Source organism: Alligator sinensis, unplaced genomic scaffold, assembly GCF_000455745.1.
Source record: "Alligator sinensis unplaced genomic scaffold, ASM45574v1 scaffold119_2, whole genome shotgun sequence".
Lineage (NCBI taxonomy): Eukaryota > Metazoa > Chordata > Crocodylia > Alligatoridae > Alligator > Alligator sinensis.
Window position 1 is genome coordinate 1,568,670 of NW_005842242.1, and position 17,948 is coordinate 1,586,617.

Genomic DNA, 17,948 nt, shown 5'->3' on the forward strand with positions numbered 1-17,948 from the left:
TCACAAGCAGGTCCAGGGAGGTGATCCTTCCGCTCTGTGCGGTGCTGGTCAGGCTGCAGTTGGAGTACTGCGTCCAGTTCTGGGCGCCGCACTTCAAGAGGGATGTGGCTAGCACTGAGAGGGTCCAGATGAGGGCCACCCGCATGGTCAAGGGGCAGCGGGGCAGGCCCTACGAAGAGAGGCTAAAGGGCCTGAACCTATTCGGTCTCCACAAGAGAAGGCTGAGAGGGGATCTGGTGGCTGTTTACAAACTCACCAGAGGGGGACCAGGGAGAATTGGGGGAAGCTCTGTTCCCCTGGGCATCACCGGGGGTTACTAGGAATAACGACCACAAATGGTTAGAGAGAAGGTTCAGGCTGGATATAAGGAGGCGTTACTTTATGGTTAGGGCTGCCAGGCTCTGGAATGGGCTCCCAAGTGAGGTGGTGCCCTCTCCTACCTTGGGGGTCTTTAAGAGGAGGCTGGGGTGATATGACTCCGGCACCCATTCCTGCCCGGGGCAGGGGATCGGACCTGATGATTTAAGTCCCTTCCGACCCTAAGCACTATGATACTATGACTATGAACATATAAGGGGAAACTAAATTTCCTTATTAGTACAAGGTTGCTCAGTGAAAAGGGCTGATAGTTATATGGCTCAGTTCTCTCCAAGGAGGCACCCCCATGAAGGCCTCTATTGCTGAGTGTATTGTGCCTTGTGGGCACAGCCCTTCTTTGGAGGTGGCATGAAGCTAGAGCGCTGCAGAGGGAGCTTGGGAGGCAGTCTGCCTTGAGTGAAAACAAGTACCACCAATAATATTGAAATCCTGGTATAGCTCATACTGGCTGGGTCTACATGTGCATTTAATGTAGACTAAGTAGCTGTGGAGTAAAGTGGCATTCTCTAGCATGTGTGATGTTATTAGGCCACAATAAACTAATTAACACCACAGTAAAATAGTTCTGTTGGGAACACTGCTTTCTTACGTCAGTGTAATTTACTGTGATTAAATGCACGTGTAGACGTTGACCATGGGCATAAATTGTACCCAGTCAACCCAGCCAGCTGGGGACCACACTCCTACCTGCTGTCTAGCCACATGGCTCCACACTTTCAGCACCATCTAGCCCAGGGGCGGGTAATTATTTTGGGTGGAGGGCTGCTTACTGAGTTTTGGCAAGGCTTCGAAGGCCGCATGACAGGCAGCCAGAGGCAGATAAACGTTAACTTTTTAAATTTTTAGGGGCCCTGTGGGCCAGATAGAATGGCCTGGTGGGCCACATGCAGCCCGTGGGCCGCAATTTGCCCACCCCTGCTCTAGCCTCTGCCATCTCGTTTGTCACCTGATGCTCCCACCCAGAGCCTGGGGCTCGGTAACACTGGCATAAACTGCTCTGCCCTGGCTCAGATTGCTGCTGTCCTGAGCACGCATGTAGACACTACACCTGGGAGTAAGTTTAGTCCAGCTCAAACTGATCCATGGTTTATTGCTTCAAATAAATTGCATGTGTAGATGCACTCACTGAATTCAAAATGGTTGTCTCCTTGATTGTCCCAGTTTTATTCAACATGCAGAGTTCTCTGGGCTGTTCTTTTGCCTCCCTTTTCTTTGGAAAGGTATGGCATGTAACACCTTCTAGGTGTTCTGTACATTATGCCAAGCAATCAATAGCATTAAACAAAACCACAACACATTTACTCAGTTTAGTAACTCAGTTTCATCTGAGTTGGAATAAATACCTGTAAGGTTAAGATAACTTTTTCTCACAGCCTCTTTGCCTGCATACGTGAATAAATATGTGCAGTTGTCATAGAAGTCCCTCTATATGAACTAAGGTTGACAAATAACTATGGTTTTAGAGGAATGTTGGATATTTGGTGTCTTTAAAAAAATAATTCATGTGCTTGCAAAAAATAATGGTTCAGTAAGGGTTTTGCTTTGTCAAAGTTCTGCATCTAGCCCATTCTGGGAGCCAAACCTTGTCGTCTTCACATGTGTATACAGAGGGTCTCTGCTATGCACTTTCATGCTCCACAGAAATCTCGTTGCAAGTCTGAAGATCTGTGCTTGAGGCAAACGATGTGGATTAGTCAGAATACTGGTAGAAATGACTTGTCTATGGGATATGAGTGGTGGTGTTATTTTGACCCGGTAGACATTAGATGAAAAAAATAATGGAGTCTCAATATCTCTTTCTATAGAGCAGCACCCTAAATAGAGGGAGAAAGGCTGGCATGGTCCAGGGAGGTACATGGTAGTACAGCTTCCGTGGTGTTGCACTTCCAGGAAACTGAGATGGGAGATGGTCAGAACAGTTGTGGAGTAACAGGGTCTATATATGGTTCACCCTGGACCTCTGCAGGTCTGGTATGTGTGTGTTTAGTGTCTATAGCATTTAATGCAAGGAGAAAAACATACCTCACCAGAAGGCCGATGGGAGATGAAGAAGCAGGGAACCCCTGCGAGGAATCCTTACACATATTTCCTCCCCCAGGACCTTTTCATATGAGGACTTTAATGCACCACTTTGCAGTACTCATCAAATTAGATTGTCATATTGTTACTGCAGGTGCATTAATTACTGCCTTAGTGAGATCTGAAATAAGTGAAAGCTGCACAATCAGAGATAAATGGCTTTTCACGATGCAAGAAGACTAGAGATGTAATAAATACAAATGGTTAAACTGAAAAACTGAGCATGGATTCCTGGGTTCGTCCTCACTTCCTTGTAAAATTGCTCTAGGCAATGGATCTATGACAGCTCATAACAGCTTAAAAGCTAGCCCCTTACTGTATTACCTTGGATAAATTATTTAACTGCTTCCTGTCTCATTTTAGCCAGTAAGTACAGTAATCCACAGAGGCGAAATAATCCTTAGAAGGTGTTTTAAGATTAATTGATTAAAACGTGCTATTAATACACAGAAGCTTATTGGCAATGCAGATCGCACTGCATCTTGGTGCTTCCTACAAACATATCACGTTATGATGTCATCATGGCTTTAGTGACAGTCAGCCGCAATCAACAAACGCGGAACAAAAAATAATTTAAACTTGTGACATTTTTTTTCATTGGCTTGTACATCGTATGGAAAAAACTTTGTCGGGTCGAAGACAGCCATCAAACCTGTGTTTAATCCATCAAAATAATTTAAAAAAGGAGTCGTTTGTCCGCTTCTCTTTCTGTTTACTTTAAAAGAATAACAGGAAGTAGAAAGCAGATGATTCTCAGTCGTTGAGACCCATCAGGCAACCTTCAGGTAGAGTGAGATGAAACGGAGGGTGATGGTCTTTACCGTGGGCTAATTTGGGCATCAGTTGAAAGGAAAATTATAACTAAATGACCTTGTACAGTAGTGCTCCATATTGGTCATCTTTTACGAGTACTTAGTTTTCTCTTGGGAGTAGTTACAAATCTGTGTACATTTTGCATAATAGGAAATGGCCACGCTCGTCTTAAAGTCCCCAGGTACTGGAATGAATCTGTCACAGCCAGTCTCTCTTGCTAATCTTCTTCCCTGCAAATAGTTGCCTTGGTGGGACCTGCCAATGATTGTGCCTCAGTGGTTGATTCAAGTTGAAGTTCAAATGTGTAATGAATATTTTAGTTCAATTAATGTAATTATATCCCAGCCCTGGAAAGGGTATTTCAGGCAGTCATAAAATAAAAACCTGGTCCTTAGTTAGCTCATCAACTTTATCCACTATGAATCCTAGAGCATAAGCATCAGCTAATACATTTCCTTAGCTACCTCCCTAAACATTAAAGTGACATAAAAGGCCCAGTGATCTGGAACTCGCTCTCCTTGAGATCTCTGTTAACAAGACTTGCAGCTGTAGCACTGGGGGGAAAAGAAGTTACAGGAAGTTATAGTTCATGGACTGGTATCATTTAAAAGCTTGATAATAATTGTCCATATCTCATTTCTTGACTCTTGTTATTCTCATCCTGAAAATCCTTTAAAAAGCAAAATATGGGGATGAATATACCCCCACCGTTATAGGCATAACTCTCCCTCAGCAAAATTCAGCTTTGCTATCTAGAGAATCAAATTCGGGGTTAATGTGTCTTGTTAATGTAAGTGAGTGTGTCATGCATGCATTTTGGAAGCCAGTGTCATTCTTTTTCTTAGGCTTTTATTCTACAATGAGAATTTCTTTTTCTCTTGGCTTGGGAGCAGGATTAAGTCTGTAGCTACCAAGTCAGTTTGATGTTGGTCTGGAATGAATATGTACTTTGAAAAACTACACTGCAAGAGTCAATCTGTAAAACATTGGGAATTTGAAGATGCCTTTACTTTCCTTTTAATTGAATTTTAGAGGCCAGGAAAAGAGATTGTACTTTATCACTCTTTTTGTGTCCTCCTTTTACAACATTTTTATATAGATGGCACCTTTTTATAATCACACAGGCACAGGACACGAACTGGAGGATTTTTACAAAGGGATTTTTTTTTTCCTCATTGGTTTCTCATTGCTTTGATGTGCTAATTTCTTTCAAGAATAGTTTAGGAGTAATTAAAGCATCATGTGGGATAGTTCTCTGGGGAGGGGGTGGGGGGCAGCAATATACTCAAGGAGTAGATGTGCAAGAACTACTGAAGGTGACATCTTTTCAGTTTGTAAAATAAATAAATGTCATTAAGAACTTGCATGTTGTATAGCTTTAAGGGGGGGAAAAAAACCCAAGACAGATGGAGACGTATACATTTATGATTGTGGGGTTCCCTAATATATAAACCATTTCCTTTCCTTATTCTTATGCCTCATTAACATTCTTTTTTTAAAGGCTGCCAGTGAATTGCAGACAATTAAAGCTTTTTATAAGCATTTTAATTGTTCTTTTTTTATAGATCCAGCACACTCTGTGTTTGTTTTGCAGAGGAGTCCTTCTGGATGTTGGAATACATTTGTTAATCTAATGTAGACGTGGGGCACCTGAGGTTGTCTCTGAATGCAGCAGAGTTGTTTCTCCTTCCCAATTTGCTGATGCAGCGCTATCTGCTGGCTTTCGAATTCAAGGGAGTAGTACGCGGTTTCCAAAGAACGCCATGATTTATCCAGTCCTGCTATGGTGTTGCATAAAAATTATACTTAAAAAAAATGACATGCCTGTCTTTATCAGTACTTTATATATCATTTTCTTTTCAGTGGGCAAGCCTTTGTGCTGTCATTTTCCTTTTCCTCTTATTTAACTTTTGGGGGTAGGTTAGCCAGTGAAGGGAATGGAAATTGAAATCTCTAACTAAACATATATGACAGATCCCCCACTTCACTTGCAAATGGCCATCGTTTTTTTTTTTAAATATGCTGCACAGCTTGTAGTTAATAGAAGCTCAAAAAGATAATGAGTTCTCTATTGCAGAACAGATGTATACCGCTCCTTTTATCATACGGAATAGATTTGCAGGAGAACAAATTGCAGTAAGCTTTGAAAATTTGCAGCTATCCTGTCATCGCCTTGCTGTCTGTTATTACATGAAAAAGGGCACTGTGGTAACTGAAAAGTCAGTTAGAAAGCAATTAAGTAAAAGTTAAGAAGATATCAACTTAAACGTACGAAGGAAAAAGACTATTTTGGTTGTAGTGTTTGTAAAAAAAAAAAAAAAAAAGTGAGAAGAATTGAGAAAAATGCAAGCAAACTACAGAAAGTGATGTCACTATATGTGGCTGGCAGTACCCGTAGGAACATGTTAAAAGAAGGCTAATTCAGAGAATTAGACAGGCACCAAGTGTTATATCTGTTGTCTCATTGTAGGAGAGGAAATGTACTAAAACCTGGTAATCTCAATTTGCAGCCATTCTTTCAAACCAGAGTTGAGGTGTTTCCATCCTGCGAGATCGCTACATGCGGTTCAGAGGTGGCATCTGGAGTCAGATCCAGATCTGAAACTTTTCTGAAGTTTGGGAGGTTAGGAATATGCTGTTTTGATTAAGGTTTCCAGTTTGAACCCACCTCTGCTACTAACAAGAGACAGTGGGGCTAATCATAGAGTCGTAGAAACTTAGGGTTGGAAGGGACCTCGGGAGGTCATACAGTCCAAGCCGCTGCTCAATGTCACACTCAAGGTTTAAGTGATGGATCTCCTCTGACTTGTGCCATTTAATAGAAAGAAACAAAGAATTTGCACCTGTTCCATGTCATGAACTAGGCTGGCTGGAGAACCCTCGAGGAATTCTTAAAAACACACTACAGGTTTCCCTTGCTTTATGTTGTCCTGGAAAACGGCGCATAAATCAAATTCGCATAAAGGGAACCCACTTTACAATGTAACCAATAGAGGTACGTTCCAAGACATTGACTGTACCGACGCATTTCTACCACTTTTACAAGACAATTCGGGTACTCACCAACAGCAGACAGTACACACAAGCACAGGGCACTATCATAATGGGGATGGCAACTACAGAAACACGTGTCACAGACAACGAGTAAGGAGTACAGATCCACACAGGAGACTGTTTTTTGGTGCTTGTCACTCCCACAGTGCACCACATAAAGCAGCTGACCGCGGGTTTCCACCACACCAATCGCGTAAGAGTGAATTTACCTTGTATATAACAAATTTGTGGTATAAAAAGGGTCATGGCATAAGAGCAAAGTCGCACATGCAGAACCCACATAAAGGGAGAGAAACCTGTACTCGGCCCTATTGAGCGCATCTACATGTGGTGCTACATTGCCGTAGCAATGCAGTATGGTGACATAGCATCTACGGGTGTCTACACGTGACCAGCAGCTACTTCACTCTAGCGGCGCATTTGCCCATTATAGGCGAAGTAGCTGCTAACAATAACCATGCGCCACACGTACGGTGCAGTACAGGCAGTTACTGCACTGTGCTTTAGTACTTCCAAAAGGAAGTACTAAAGTACGGTGCAGTAACAACACTGCTGTAGGGCAACGTATAAACATGCCCATTATCACCGAAAGTGGGGGGAAAGTTAAAAACACCAAACCGTATCTAGCTCTCCCCCCCCCCCTTTTTTTTTTGATTGCTAGATTTTGTTTCAAATTGCCCAAAACTGTCCAGAGGTCACAAAGGACATCTGCAACAGAGCCAGAAGCAGAGCTTCAGCAGTGACTTATGCTGACCAATTCAACCACTAGACATTTCCTCTCTTTTATGGCCAAGACATCCATTTATTTTCTAGTTCTCCATATCTTAGTAGCCTGATTACTGTTTCCAAAACTGTAGTGCCTCTATTTATGTAATCTAAATGACAGCTGATTTGCAGAAGACTCCTCTATTCCATGGTTGCACAGCTACAGAAAACTAACAGTTGCATTTCTATAGAGACAGCGTAGCACAGAGGTTGCATGTAAAGCATGAAAGCTGGGGAGGGAAAGTATTTTTCCTGTGTCTGGCCAGGTGTTTCGTTGTACATAATGGAGGGCATGTGCTATAATATGGACCTTCCTATCGCTAATCTAAAGATGTAGTTTGCAGACCCTTCCTTGCCTACCCTGATGTTTGCTGATTTCCCACATTGTTGACTCTCTTCCCTTTTTTGGACACAACCACTTTTGGCTCAGCCAACAAGTAGGATTTTCCATGAATACCGTTCTCCCTTCCTACAACATGCGCACAAGTAACCATGTATTATCTGTGGTCTACATAAGAGAATTCCCCACATCGCTTGCTGTTGGGCAGAAGGCTGGCCATAATCTTGCTTATAGACTAGAACAGGGCTCATGCCAGGTTACTCCAATGATTTGTGTGTCCCTACTTATGACTGGGGCTGGGCTTGAAGGTAGTTTGAAAGCAATATATCTGATAAAGTGCCCTTATCTCACAATAAATCATCATGCAGCTCTGCTATGGGTGGATTGTTCAGTACCTTTCCTTCCTAAGCTGTGTAAATCAAAATAAAAACACAGCTGCTAGGTCCAGTGCTTTGGTGTGCAGAGCAGGGAGTTTGGGTTCTAAATTAGTTGTTAATTTGGAGTCGAAAAGAAATCCAGAAGCAGTCGGGTATAACTATTTCTTGATTACTTAATGTTTTGGCATGAAATTGGGGATAGGGCAGAATTAGACTAGGAAAATGAAGACAAATCAAGACATCATACAGACCAATGAGAAATACCTGTAAAGACAAGCTTATGTCACAGCCCTTCAAATTCAAGGCTGACTCTTCCCAGGTATATTTTTGTTTTAATGGCAGCATTGATACCTATCACATTCAAATCATTTCGGAGTATGTTTTATTTTTAATCTTACAATGGTAATTTTCCACGGTCTGTTAGGAGGCATGGTTTGAAATGGTGAAATTACTGCTGAAGTATTTCAATTTTACTGTAACAACATTCTTCCCAAGTTGTGCATTTAATGTACCTTCAATGAGTGTGGTCAAACAATAAACATCGCTTTAATAGATCTTTCTCTAATTGCATTCTTTGTTAGCTTAGTCCAAAGGGAAGAATTCTACTGTAATCCTAATGTCTTGACTCCTATTGAAGTCAGTCAGCCACATCCTGGACCCACAGATGGTGCTAGGAATTGTCTTTGCTTATGCTAAGGCTATATTCAGCCCCTGATTTCATTAACTTTGGTGATCAAATGAATATAGTGGTTGGTGTTGATCCTAGTAGCCTTTTGGCAACATTAACTTAACAGTCCTGATACAAAGACCACAGCTGAACAAGCCTTGTTTCCTTTGGGAGGTGGTTGCACAGCATAATGATGGAAGTACATTGAAAAAATTGGTTTTAATCACGTTCATAGTAACACTTTGTATGAAACTGGCTCAAAACTTTTCAGTAGCAGCTGTAAAAATATGATTTTGCAGCCTATTTGAACAGTCCAGAGTTCTGGTTACACAGGTGGCTCCCATCGACGTATCCATGAAGTAGTGCACCAGACTTCTTTACCATTTTGACTCTTAATTCACTTCTATATTTCTAAATGTTAGGTATACCAATAGTTATTTAAAGTGACTTAAGTATATAACTCACTAAACTTTTTTGCGGGGTGAATCCCCATTGATTGTAATGATTTTAGGCTATATCTGTCTCTGGGGGGAAATGTACTCCTAAATTTAAAGTTCTGACTCAAGACAAAAACCTATACACAAACCACAAGCCTATCTTGTCTGGGTCCAATCTCACAATCCTTGTGTTCAGGATTGCTGCATCATGCAGTTTGCTGGATTGGGTTTTTTTGTGTGAATCCAGATGTAGCTCTCATTTATTAGTGGCTGTATACCCTGCTCTGGTGGTGTGGACAGTGGGGCAAGTGGCTGGAAGGCCAGAGGTCAAGAGTTGGAGGCCATAGCAGAAGCGCTCATGGCATGGCCATGTCAGATTCCAACAAATCTATGAATTCTGCTACAGACCTTGTCACAAAGGTATTTAGCAGGTATTTTCCAAAAGGAAAGGATGTAGGTGCATGTATCAAATACTTACTGCCATAATTACTTGCCTACCATGTGTACTGCTTTCCCAAAGATTAGCCCTCCAAAATTGGGGTGCATGTCTTAAGTCTGACAGCTGATTTTCTGTGCTAAAATAAAATCATGGGGACTGCTATCATGGCTGCCACTTCTTTCTCCACTCTCCCTGCCAGCAGCATGGGTGCAGAGACAAAATCCAGCCTTCATCATATCAACAACAGTTTTAACCCTTTCACAGAGGCTGCTGAATTGGTAGCATGTTTTGGCTAAGCGATTGCTCTGATGGGCTTTGATGGCTTAAAGCTTGATCTGTAGAGGACAGAAGAAGTGATGCTGCAGAGTAGACCCTGTCCTGCAGCCCCATTCAGCGAGGACTTTAAAAAAAAAACCTTTTCTTTTTTTTGTTTTTAATTCATTTTGTTTTCCCAAAATGGTATATCTTATTTGTGGGGAATACAGGAAAATAGAGCATATCCTTCTCTAGTTATTTAAAATAAAGTCAAGGACATGCTGTTGCTGCCGAGTCTGATCCTGGAAAGAGTAAGACTTTTTCTTAGTAAAAAAACCTAAAGCATTGTTAAAGACAGAATGATCTTCTCTGCAGAAAATAAGCTTTGCCCTTTGCCTCACTTTCATTAAGATTAAGCTGTTAGCGTCTGCAGTTTTCTCTACTTCAGAACATTATTTGCCAAACAATTTGAGTCTTACTGTGTGATTTATATAGAGACAAGGTGTAGGCTTAATTTTATTCTTTCAGCATTCTGAATAATATGGTGCTGACCAGCTTTTGCAGCTCAGCCTCTGCTGATCTTTCTCTAAACGTGGTCTGATGCTTTAAGCATATGACTGCTTGTAGCTGAATGTGCAGATGTGATGTGTGATTTGACGACAACTTTTCCAGCTGCTGTGATATGTCAAAATGATAAGACACGGGTGCTTCTGAAAGCCACTTTAGGGCAGAGAGAGACTTCCTTACCTCTCGTTTGGAAGAGGTGTGCCTTTGTTCCATAGCTAGATGAGACATGAGGGCATCTTTTTACATACGAGTCCATGGGAGTTTCGGGACCAAAAATTGTTAGCAAATAGCAAGATTTGAGAGCTGAGCTTCTGCTTGGGGTCTCAGGTTTTCCAGCAGAAAGTAAACCTCAAACTGCTGAATTGTTGATGGAATTTGGTGTTTGGATCTTTCATGGCTATGTAAGAAGACAAAGCTCACCAGTACCAAATTACCAGCAAAGTCTAAAGCCACATTCTAGCACTGAAACCAATGAAGTTTGGCATCCAGGGCAAAGCCCGCAGCAGCAGCCTGCCCTCGCCCTGTGCACAGATCTGGGGGGGGCACATGCCCCCCCATGCTTGCCCAGGAGTGGCGGGAGCTGCCCTTCTTCCATCCCTGCGCCCCCCTAAGATGACCCACTTGCAGCTGCATCCCATGCCTTGCCCTGGCTGGGCAACACCTATTGGCGCCCCTTTGCTTCAGCGCCTGGGGCAGTTGCCCTGCTTTCCCCCCCCCCCCCTTGCTGTGGCACCATTGAATAGAATCCATCCAATTGCTTCTGCTTGTAAGGAGGCTTTATTTTTCTGAAGTTTTCTTTTGCCCTCATAATGTGGATCAGATCCTGTTTCATTCAGATCCTATTTTGTAAAGAAAACAAGCACATAGCCAGAGGTGCTTTGCATCTCGCAGGATTGATTCCAATGTTAAGATATTAGCCAAATGAGAGAATGAGAGAGGACTGCACAAGATTTGGGTGTGATTTGGATGTGGTTTGGTCTAGTCCGACTCAAGAAGGGTAAAGGGTCAGAAGTTTAAGTCAGGTGCTCCTGGCTACTTGTACTCGCCACAGGGGGTTAATTTGGTTTAGTTCTCCCTAAATTGAAACGGTGGGTTTTTAAAAACCCACCATTTCCACTGTTTCAATTTAGGGAGAATTAAACTGAATTAAACCCCCACGGTGTGCACACAAAGGTGGGGGGCCCAATCCTAATTTGCCTCTCTGGTGGCAGAGAGGGAGGAGCATGAGCTGCTGGCAGGCTGAGCTGTCCCTGAGCTGCGCGGGGGCCTGGTTCTTCCCTCCATGGTGGCAGCAGTGCCCCCCAGGTGGCACCCGGCTGCTGGCACCTGGCCCGGGTGGTCCTGGGGAGCACCGCAGTTGCAGAGGGAACCACTGGGCCCCCACACAGCTCAGGCAGGCAGGCAGCCTCCAGGAGGGGGAAAAAAAAAAGACCAGGCTCCTTGCTGCTCGGCTGGGTGTGCTGGCAGTGGGAGAAGGCGGCAGGGATGGTGCATGGGGTGCTGGAAGCCCGCCAAGCCCCGAGCACATCAGCTTCCAGCGCCCCGTGCACTGTTGCACTTGGTTAGGTAGAAAACTAAACCACCTCAGAGGTATTTTATCTTGCTACATTACAAAGTCATTTAAAGCAGAATACACCATTAAGCGTGCAAACAGGAACGCCATTAAAACAGAGTATGCCGCCTAACATGCAAACAGCAACACCACTAAAGCGGTGCAAAAGGGCATTGAAGCCACTTTAAAGGCCAATTTTGTGGCATGTACAAAGGTCCCCTGAAGCTGGCTACCATTTGTTTTGCATCTGGTGAGTTTTGCAGTAGTTAGCACTGACATTTCCTGAGTGTGTTGGCCACACTAGAACTGGAACCAGAAACACCATGTCTTTGTGAGCTGCAGTGCAACCCGCCCAAGCAAAGCTGGAGGTATCAAACTAAAGGTGAGGCTTCATATCCACTCCTATTTCTAATACTCAAAGATGTGCTACTGGGGCAACAGGGATACCCTCTCCTCTGTACCCTTTTTACCCTCTCCTCTTAGCCCCTGAATCCCCCAAGCTGCAAGAAGGCTCCTTTCACCGCCTCACTGTGCATTTCAGCAGGTCCAGACAGAACGAGGGAGCATAGCAACCGAACAAGATGATACTGTTAAGATTAAAATTGGGATAATCACATGGTTTTGGCAAGTGGCTTTTCCCTGCCCAGTGTTTACCTGTTGGGGCAAGGATGGTGGGGTGCTAAGGTACACTGCTGATAGCCTAGAGGTTGCAAGTTCAGGGCTACAGTGAGGCCTGTCAGAGTCCAATGAACTCTCCAAATTCTGCTAAATCTCATGTCACATTGGGCATCTTTACATGTGTTCTGGGGAGGGTGCCTTAATTAGAGTGGGTCTCATGTATTCAGTGTTTCATACTTCAAATGGTGGCAGGGGCACTTTAAAGCTCGTTAGGGAGCTTTAGTTAAATGAGCTTCAGTTAAAGTGACCCCCACCACGATTTTGAAGCTTGGGGATGCTGAATACATGTGATACCTAGGCTGCTGCTGCATGGTAATGAACTAATTAGCACACTTGAGCAGATTTGATTAATCAAGTCTGCTTTGATGGACACACATTGGAGCAGGCATTGGGCACGTGCATAGGTGCCCAAGGATATGAAAAAGGAATGGAAAGGAAGTTTTTTCCTAGGTTAATAATTCACTGTCGGTGTTTCTCAACCTGTATTATGCATAATGCTATCATAGCCCTTCAATAACAAAATCTTGCGATTACGTGTTAAGGGACTAAGCCTCAAACTTCCACGGCTCTGTAATCCCTCCATTTAAGCAGGAGTTTTGAGTTCCCCTGCAACGCAGAATCAGGCGCATCATGATGTTTGGAGTCCACTGGATAAAATCATTATCTTGACAATTGATGTTTCACTTCAGATGTTCCTCACTATTTCTCAGTGTTGCATCAACAGCAATTTTAAAACTCTTTAAGATTTAATGTGATTGCTGCCTCTAGTCCTGTGGGGGACCAAAATGTTTTCTCTTCTGCCAGTAGAGTATATTAGTTATTTTTAACACGTTAAATTTGAGGGTGGATTTTTCTGATTGACATTTCTTCAGAGACGCAATATAGAATGAATAAATAGATTGCCTCCAGTCACACCTGACAATGACTAAATCTCATTGTTCCTGACAGGTAGCCAGTTTATATGCCCATAAGGCAAATGAATATTCCAGTGTTATCTATTTGAGAATAAATTCTTAATGACATTAAACAGCTGATAACCATATAGGGTGCAATAGCATAGTATTATTTTGCGAAATCACGGACAGATTGCAAATGGCAGGGGGCATGGAGCAGGGAGGCAAGCATGAGAATTTTGGCCAAGTGGCTGACTTGATGACTACTTTAAAGAGCAAACAAGACAGCCTGTCCTTGTAGCAAAGAAATGAGGAGTTATAAAGAGAGGATGATGCCTAATTTGGGAGGTGGGGTTGTAATATTCTCCACTTCCCAGTATCTGTATAATTGTGGTATGCAAGAAGTAATTGTAACACTACTAAGAAGAAACCAAACCCCGTGGTAAGGACCCTCATCCAAAAGTTATGATCTTCTGAAATAAACCTTAAATCAAATGAACTGATTCCTAGGGCTGTGCGAGCCTTCGGACCCTGCTTTGGATCCGGAGAAGCTTCGAACGCTTTGGCGTCCAAAGCAGCATGTTGGGATCAAAGTGCTGGCTTTGTTAGGCTTTCCGAATCGATTCAGAAAGGCTTCGGAGCCACTTCGGAGATCCGGCCATAGGGTATAATGGGGAATCAATGAAATATGTATAACCTTGTTGTTTTTTGTCTGATTTGGATGAAACGTGCAGGGGTTGTATCCTCTGCGGAGAGCATGTATCCTCTGCGGAGAGCACGAAGCCTGCCAAGCTTCATGCAGGAGTTTGGGAGGAACTGTACCCCAAATTCTTGAAAGCAAAACTCATGTCACGTGTATACGTTGCACCACGGGGGGTGGAATGCAGGGGTGGTGGCCCCTGGTGAGGCCACAAAGCATGCCAAGTTTCAAGATCTTGGATCTTTGTAATGTAGGGGAACTGCACCTCAAGCTGCGGACAAGTAAAACTTGTGACATGGGTGACTCTGTGTGTGTTAAGGCACAGCAAGGTGACGGCTGCTGGGATGATGGCCCCTGCTGTGGCCTCGAAGCCTGCCAGCTGTCGAGGAGATCGGCGCAGGGGGGGTTCTGGATTCTGGGGCCCTGCACCTCTAGCTGCTGACAGACAAAACTCGTGCCATGGGTGCTTGTGGGACTGACTGTGTCTGTCTTGGGGCATGGGGGACACTGCTGCAGGCCTGGCTGCTAAGCTACTGTGTTACCAGTTACCAATCAATCATGATTCACTCAGGGACCAGCTCAATACACAGTTGCTAGCTAATGTGACCAGTTATTTAGCAACAATGAACATGTACAAAACCACAGACTAAGGAGAGGAAAGAATCGATACAGACAGAGACAGTCAGTTGCACAAGCACCCATGGCATGAGTTTTGCCCATCAGCAGCTAGGGGTCCAGGGCCCCAGAACCCCCTGCACCGATCTCCTCGACAGCTGGCAGCGGCTTTCACCCCGCTGCACCTTAGCACACACAGTGTCACCCAGGTCACAAGTTTTGCTTGTCCACATCTTGAGGTGCAGTTCTCCCCGCAAACCCCTGTACTTATCTCCTTGAAACCTGGCAGGCTTTGTGGCCTAAGCAGGGGCCACCACCCCTACAGTTTTCACCCCACTGCACCTTAACATACACAGGGTCACCTATGTCACGAGTTTTGCCTGTCAGCAGCATGAGGTGCAGTTCCCCCCAAACCCCTGCACCCATCACCTTGAAACTTGGCAGGCTTTGTGGCCTCTCGCAAACCCCTGCAGTTTTCATCCCCCTGTGGTGCAACGTATACACGTGACATGAGTTTTGCTTTCAAGAATTTGGAGTACAGTTCCTCCCAAACTCCTGCACCGATCTTCTTGAAACTCGGCAGGCTTCTTGTTCTCACAGAGGATACCACCCCTGCAAATTTCATCCAAATCAGACAAAAAATAATCAAGGTATAGATATTTAATTGATTCCCCATTATACCCTATGGCCGGATCTCTGAGGCGGCTCCAAAGCTTCGGAGCCGCTTCAGCTGGATAGAAGCAGAAACCCAGTCCGAAGCTCCAGATCGGATCCCTGGCATCCAAAGCGGCTGGATCCGAAGCCGGATTGAATAGCTGCCTACTCTCACAGGCTTATTGATTCCTGCCTTCATTCAGTATGAAGAATGGTCAGCCCAGCACCAATCAATCACATCATCTCTGACCCTACAGTCCACCAGGATTTAATTGACCATGTCGTCATTGGACACTTCTCAACCATTTTCAAACTGGACAGGGTCACTGAGCCTAAAAACCATACCAATGGGATATTCACAATGACAGCAAATGCCCTTCTGGACAAGTTCAAACCATGTCCCACATTACTGACTCATGCCCATTTGCTATGCTACCTGGTGGCCTTCAGGCTCTTCACATGGGTGGTGACATTGCCTTAAGATGGCCGAAACCATATACTGAAACTGCATACGCTAAATAAAGAAATTCATTGTGTAGACTGTGTTCACCAAAATGGATCCTGCAACTGTTCTAAGTTCCAAAGAAATCTCTGAAAACTGATAATCGGAGCAAATACTACAAGAACCTGATGCAAAACGAACAGGAAACAGAAGCAACAATGGAACTTGATACTATCCTTGCAATTATTAGCTAACTTGTAAGTGAGGGGATGCCCAATATCTGGGAAGGTTAAAGACAGGTATGAAGGAGCCTACTTTTGGCCAGCACTGCTTTATATGTACAGTAACATGCACTAATGTTTCTTAGAAATGCTGAGTTCGACCACTAGTATTCCCAGGTTTGTAGCTTGCTTTTTATGGTTCAACGATATGTCACCGCCAAATACACTTGTGTTTGCAATATAAAATAGGCAGCACATGAACTGTCCTGTGCCTTTTGGAGTTGGTGGGAATCTCTCTGTAGAACTTAATAAACAACGATTCTGGCTTTAGAGACTAGAATTTTTTTAATTCAGATTTCTTTCCCTTTCTGTATTCTTTCTTTCTGCCTTAGACTCAAATATATTGTGTGATGCACCAGGTTAAGTAAAGCAGCTTTTTGTGATATTTGCATGACATTTTTAGTATTTAGGAAGTTTTAATGGACACATTTTTCTATTATTGTAATATTTTCTTCATCAAGAGTTTTATGACAAAGAAGCATTTTTTTTCTTATTGCTTTATACTTTAAAATGTTTTTTTATGGCAGCTCTATAGTTCTTTTGTAATATAAAGGAGGAAGGTATTCATCTCGGTTCTAAATAATTGGGGATTTTATTTTGCAATTCGATTGTTTGTTCTCCAAATGTTTTAAAATCATGATTCACCAGGGATAAATATCTACTAACCTGTTTTTTATTACCTCACTTTATTCTATACTTTTTAATATAACACCTACCATGCTATTAGTAATTCCAATAACTTTTTTCCCCCTTTTGTTAAGTCAACGTGTTTAAATATGCAACAATTTTCAGAACTGCTTTCCATGACAGCTTTTTCTGATAAATGGGACTGATTGGTGGGTTTTATGCTCAGGATAATTGTACCAAAGGCAGTAAATCTGAAGGCTGGTGACTACAGATAGGTAAAAATGTTTTTATCATTTTCTAGTAGTCTACCTATACCCAAAGTTATGTCAGAAAGGTCACCAATTTTCTGGATGTGTGTTGCCTGTTGTGTTTTTGATCAGCTGAAGCAGGGCTGTCTGACTTCTAAGCCCTCAGGGGCCACTCAACCCAGGGACCACATGATCCAGGGGTCACGCCACATGAGCTACACCAGATGACCAAAGGCCACCAGGCCACCTGCTGCGTGTATGCTCCCCTACTCCGTGTACCCTTGCACTGATGAACTATGTGCCTCGCACTGCTGCACCATGATTTCCCCCCTTCTTCTACTGCAACCTCCACCCGTGTGGGCACCCCCCACAACCCTGCATGGGCATGATCGCACTTTTGCGCAGCCCTAATCCTCCGACCCTGCATGCCACCTGGACTCACCCTCAGCTCCCCCTGCCCTGCTGTAAGTAGCAGCCAGAGGGAGGAGGATGAGCCAAGAGACTCTGGTTGCTGTTACAGCTAGAATAATAAGGGGGAGCAGTGCCCAGGTGAGAACCCAGGGTAGCAATTTAACCCCTCACAGGCCACATGCAGGCCACAGGCCACCTGCTGGAAAGCCCTGAGCTGAAATGAAGAAAGAGTCCAAGTAAGAGAGAAATACCATGACCTTTATAGGTTTGCTTTAGAAATTGGATTTTTTTTGGCAAAAAGCAACCTAAGACACTTTGACTTTCTCACTGCTCTAAGACTGGTGCCCTCTGGAAACACACACAGAAACTGGCCAAACTTTTTTTTTTTCCCCCCCCATCACTTTTAAAAATAGGAGTTAATCTCTGAAGTCAGTCAAGGGTTTTAGAAAATATCACCCTTTCTCTATGTGTGGCATCCTGTCTTATGGTCTTGCACATGCACACCATGCAAGCTCAAGCCCCAGTGCTGTAGCAAGGAAGTTTGGTGCCTGGGGCAAGCCCATGGCTGCAGCCTGCACTTGCCCCACACACAAATCCGGGGGTACATGCCCCCCATGCTTGCCTGGGAGCACATGCAGTGGCAGGAGCCTTCCCCTCCCCTTCTCAGCACCCCCCC

The 17,948-nt window shown here is 43.8% G+C and overlaps 1 protein-coding gene across 3 annotated transcripts in view; it reads left to right on the forward strand.

Moving 5' to 3' along the window:
• CDH13 (cadherin 13) overlaps positions 1-17,948 on the forward strand; it is a 744,241-nt gene that overhangs the window by 475,115 nt on the left and 251,178 nt on the right. The window contains exon 7 of one of the 3 annotated variants that reach the window (XM_014521695.2): positions 4,836-8,340. The exons of the other annotated variants lie outside the window; for them this stretch is intronic. Within the exon in view, the coding sequence (XP_014377181.1) occupies positions 4,836-4,909 (74 nt within the window). The 3' untranslated portion in view covers positions 4,910-8,340. Of the gene's footprint in view, positions 1-4,835; positions 8,341-17,948 lie in introns of those variants that run through there. 3 annotated transcript variants of the gene reach the window in all.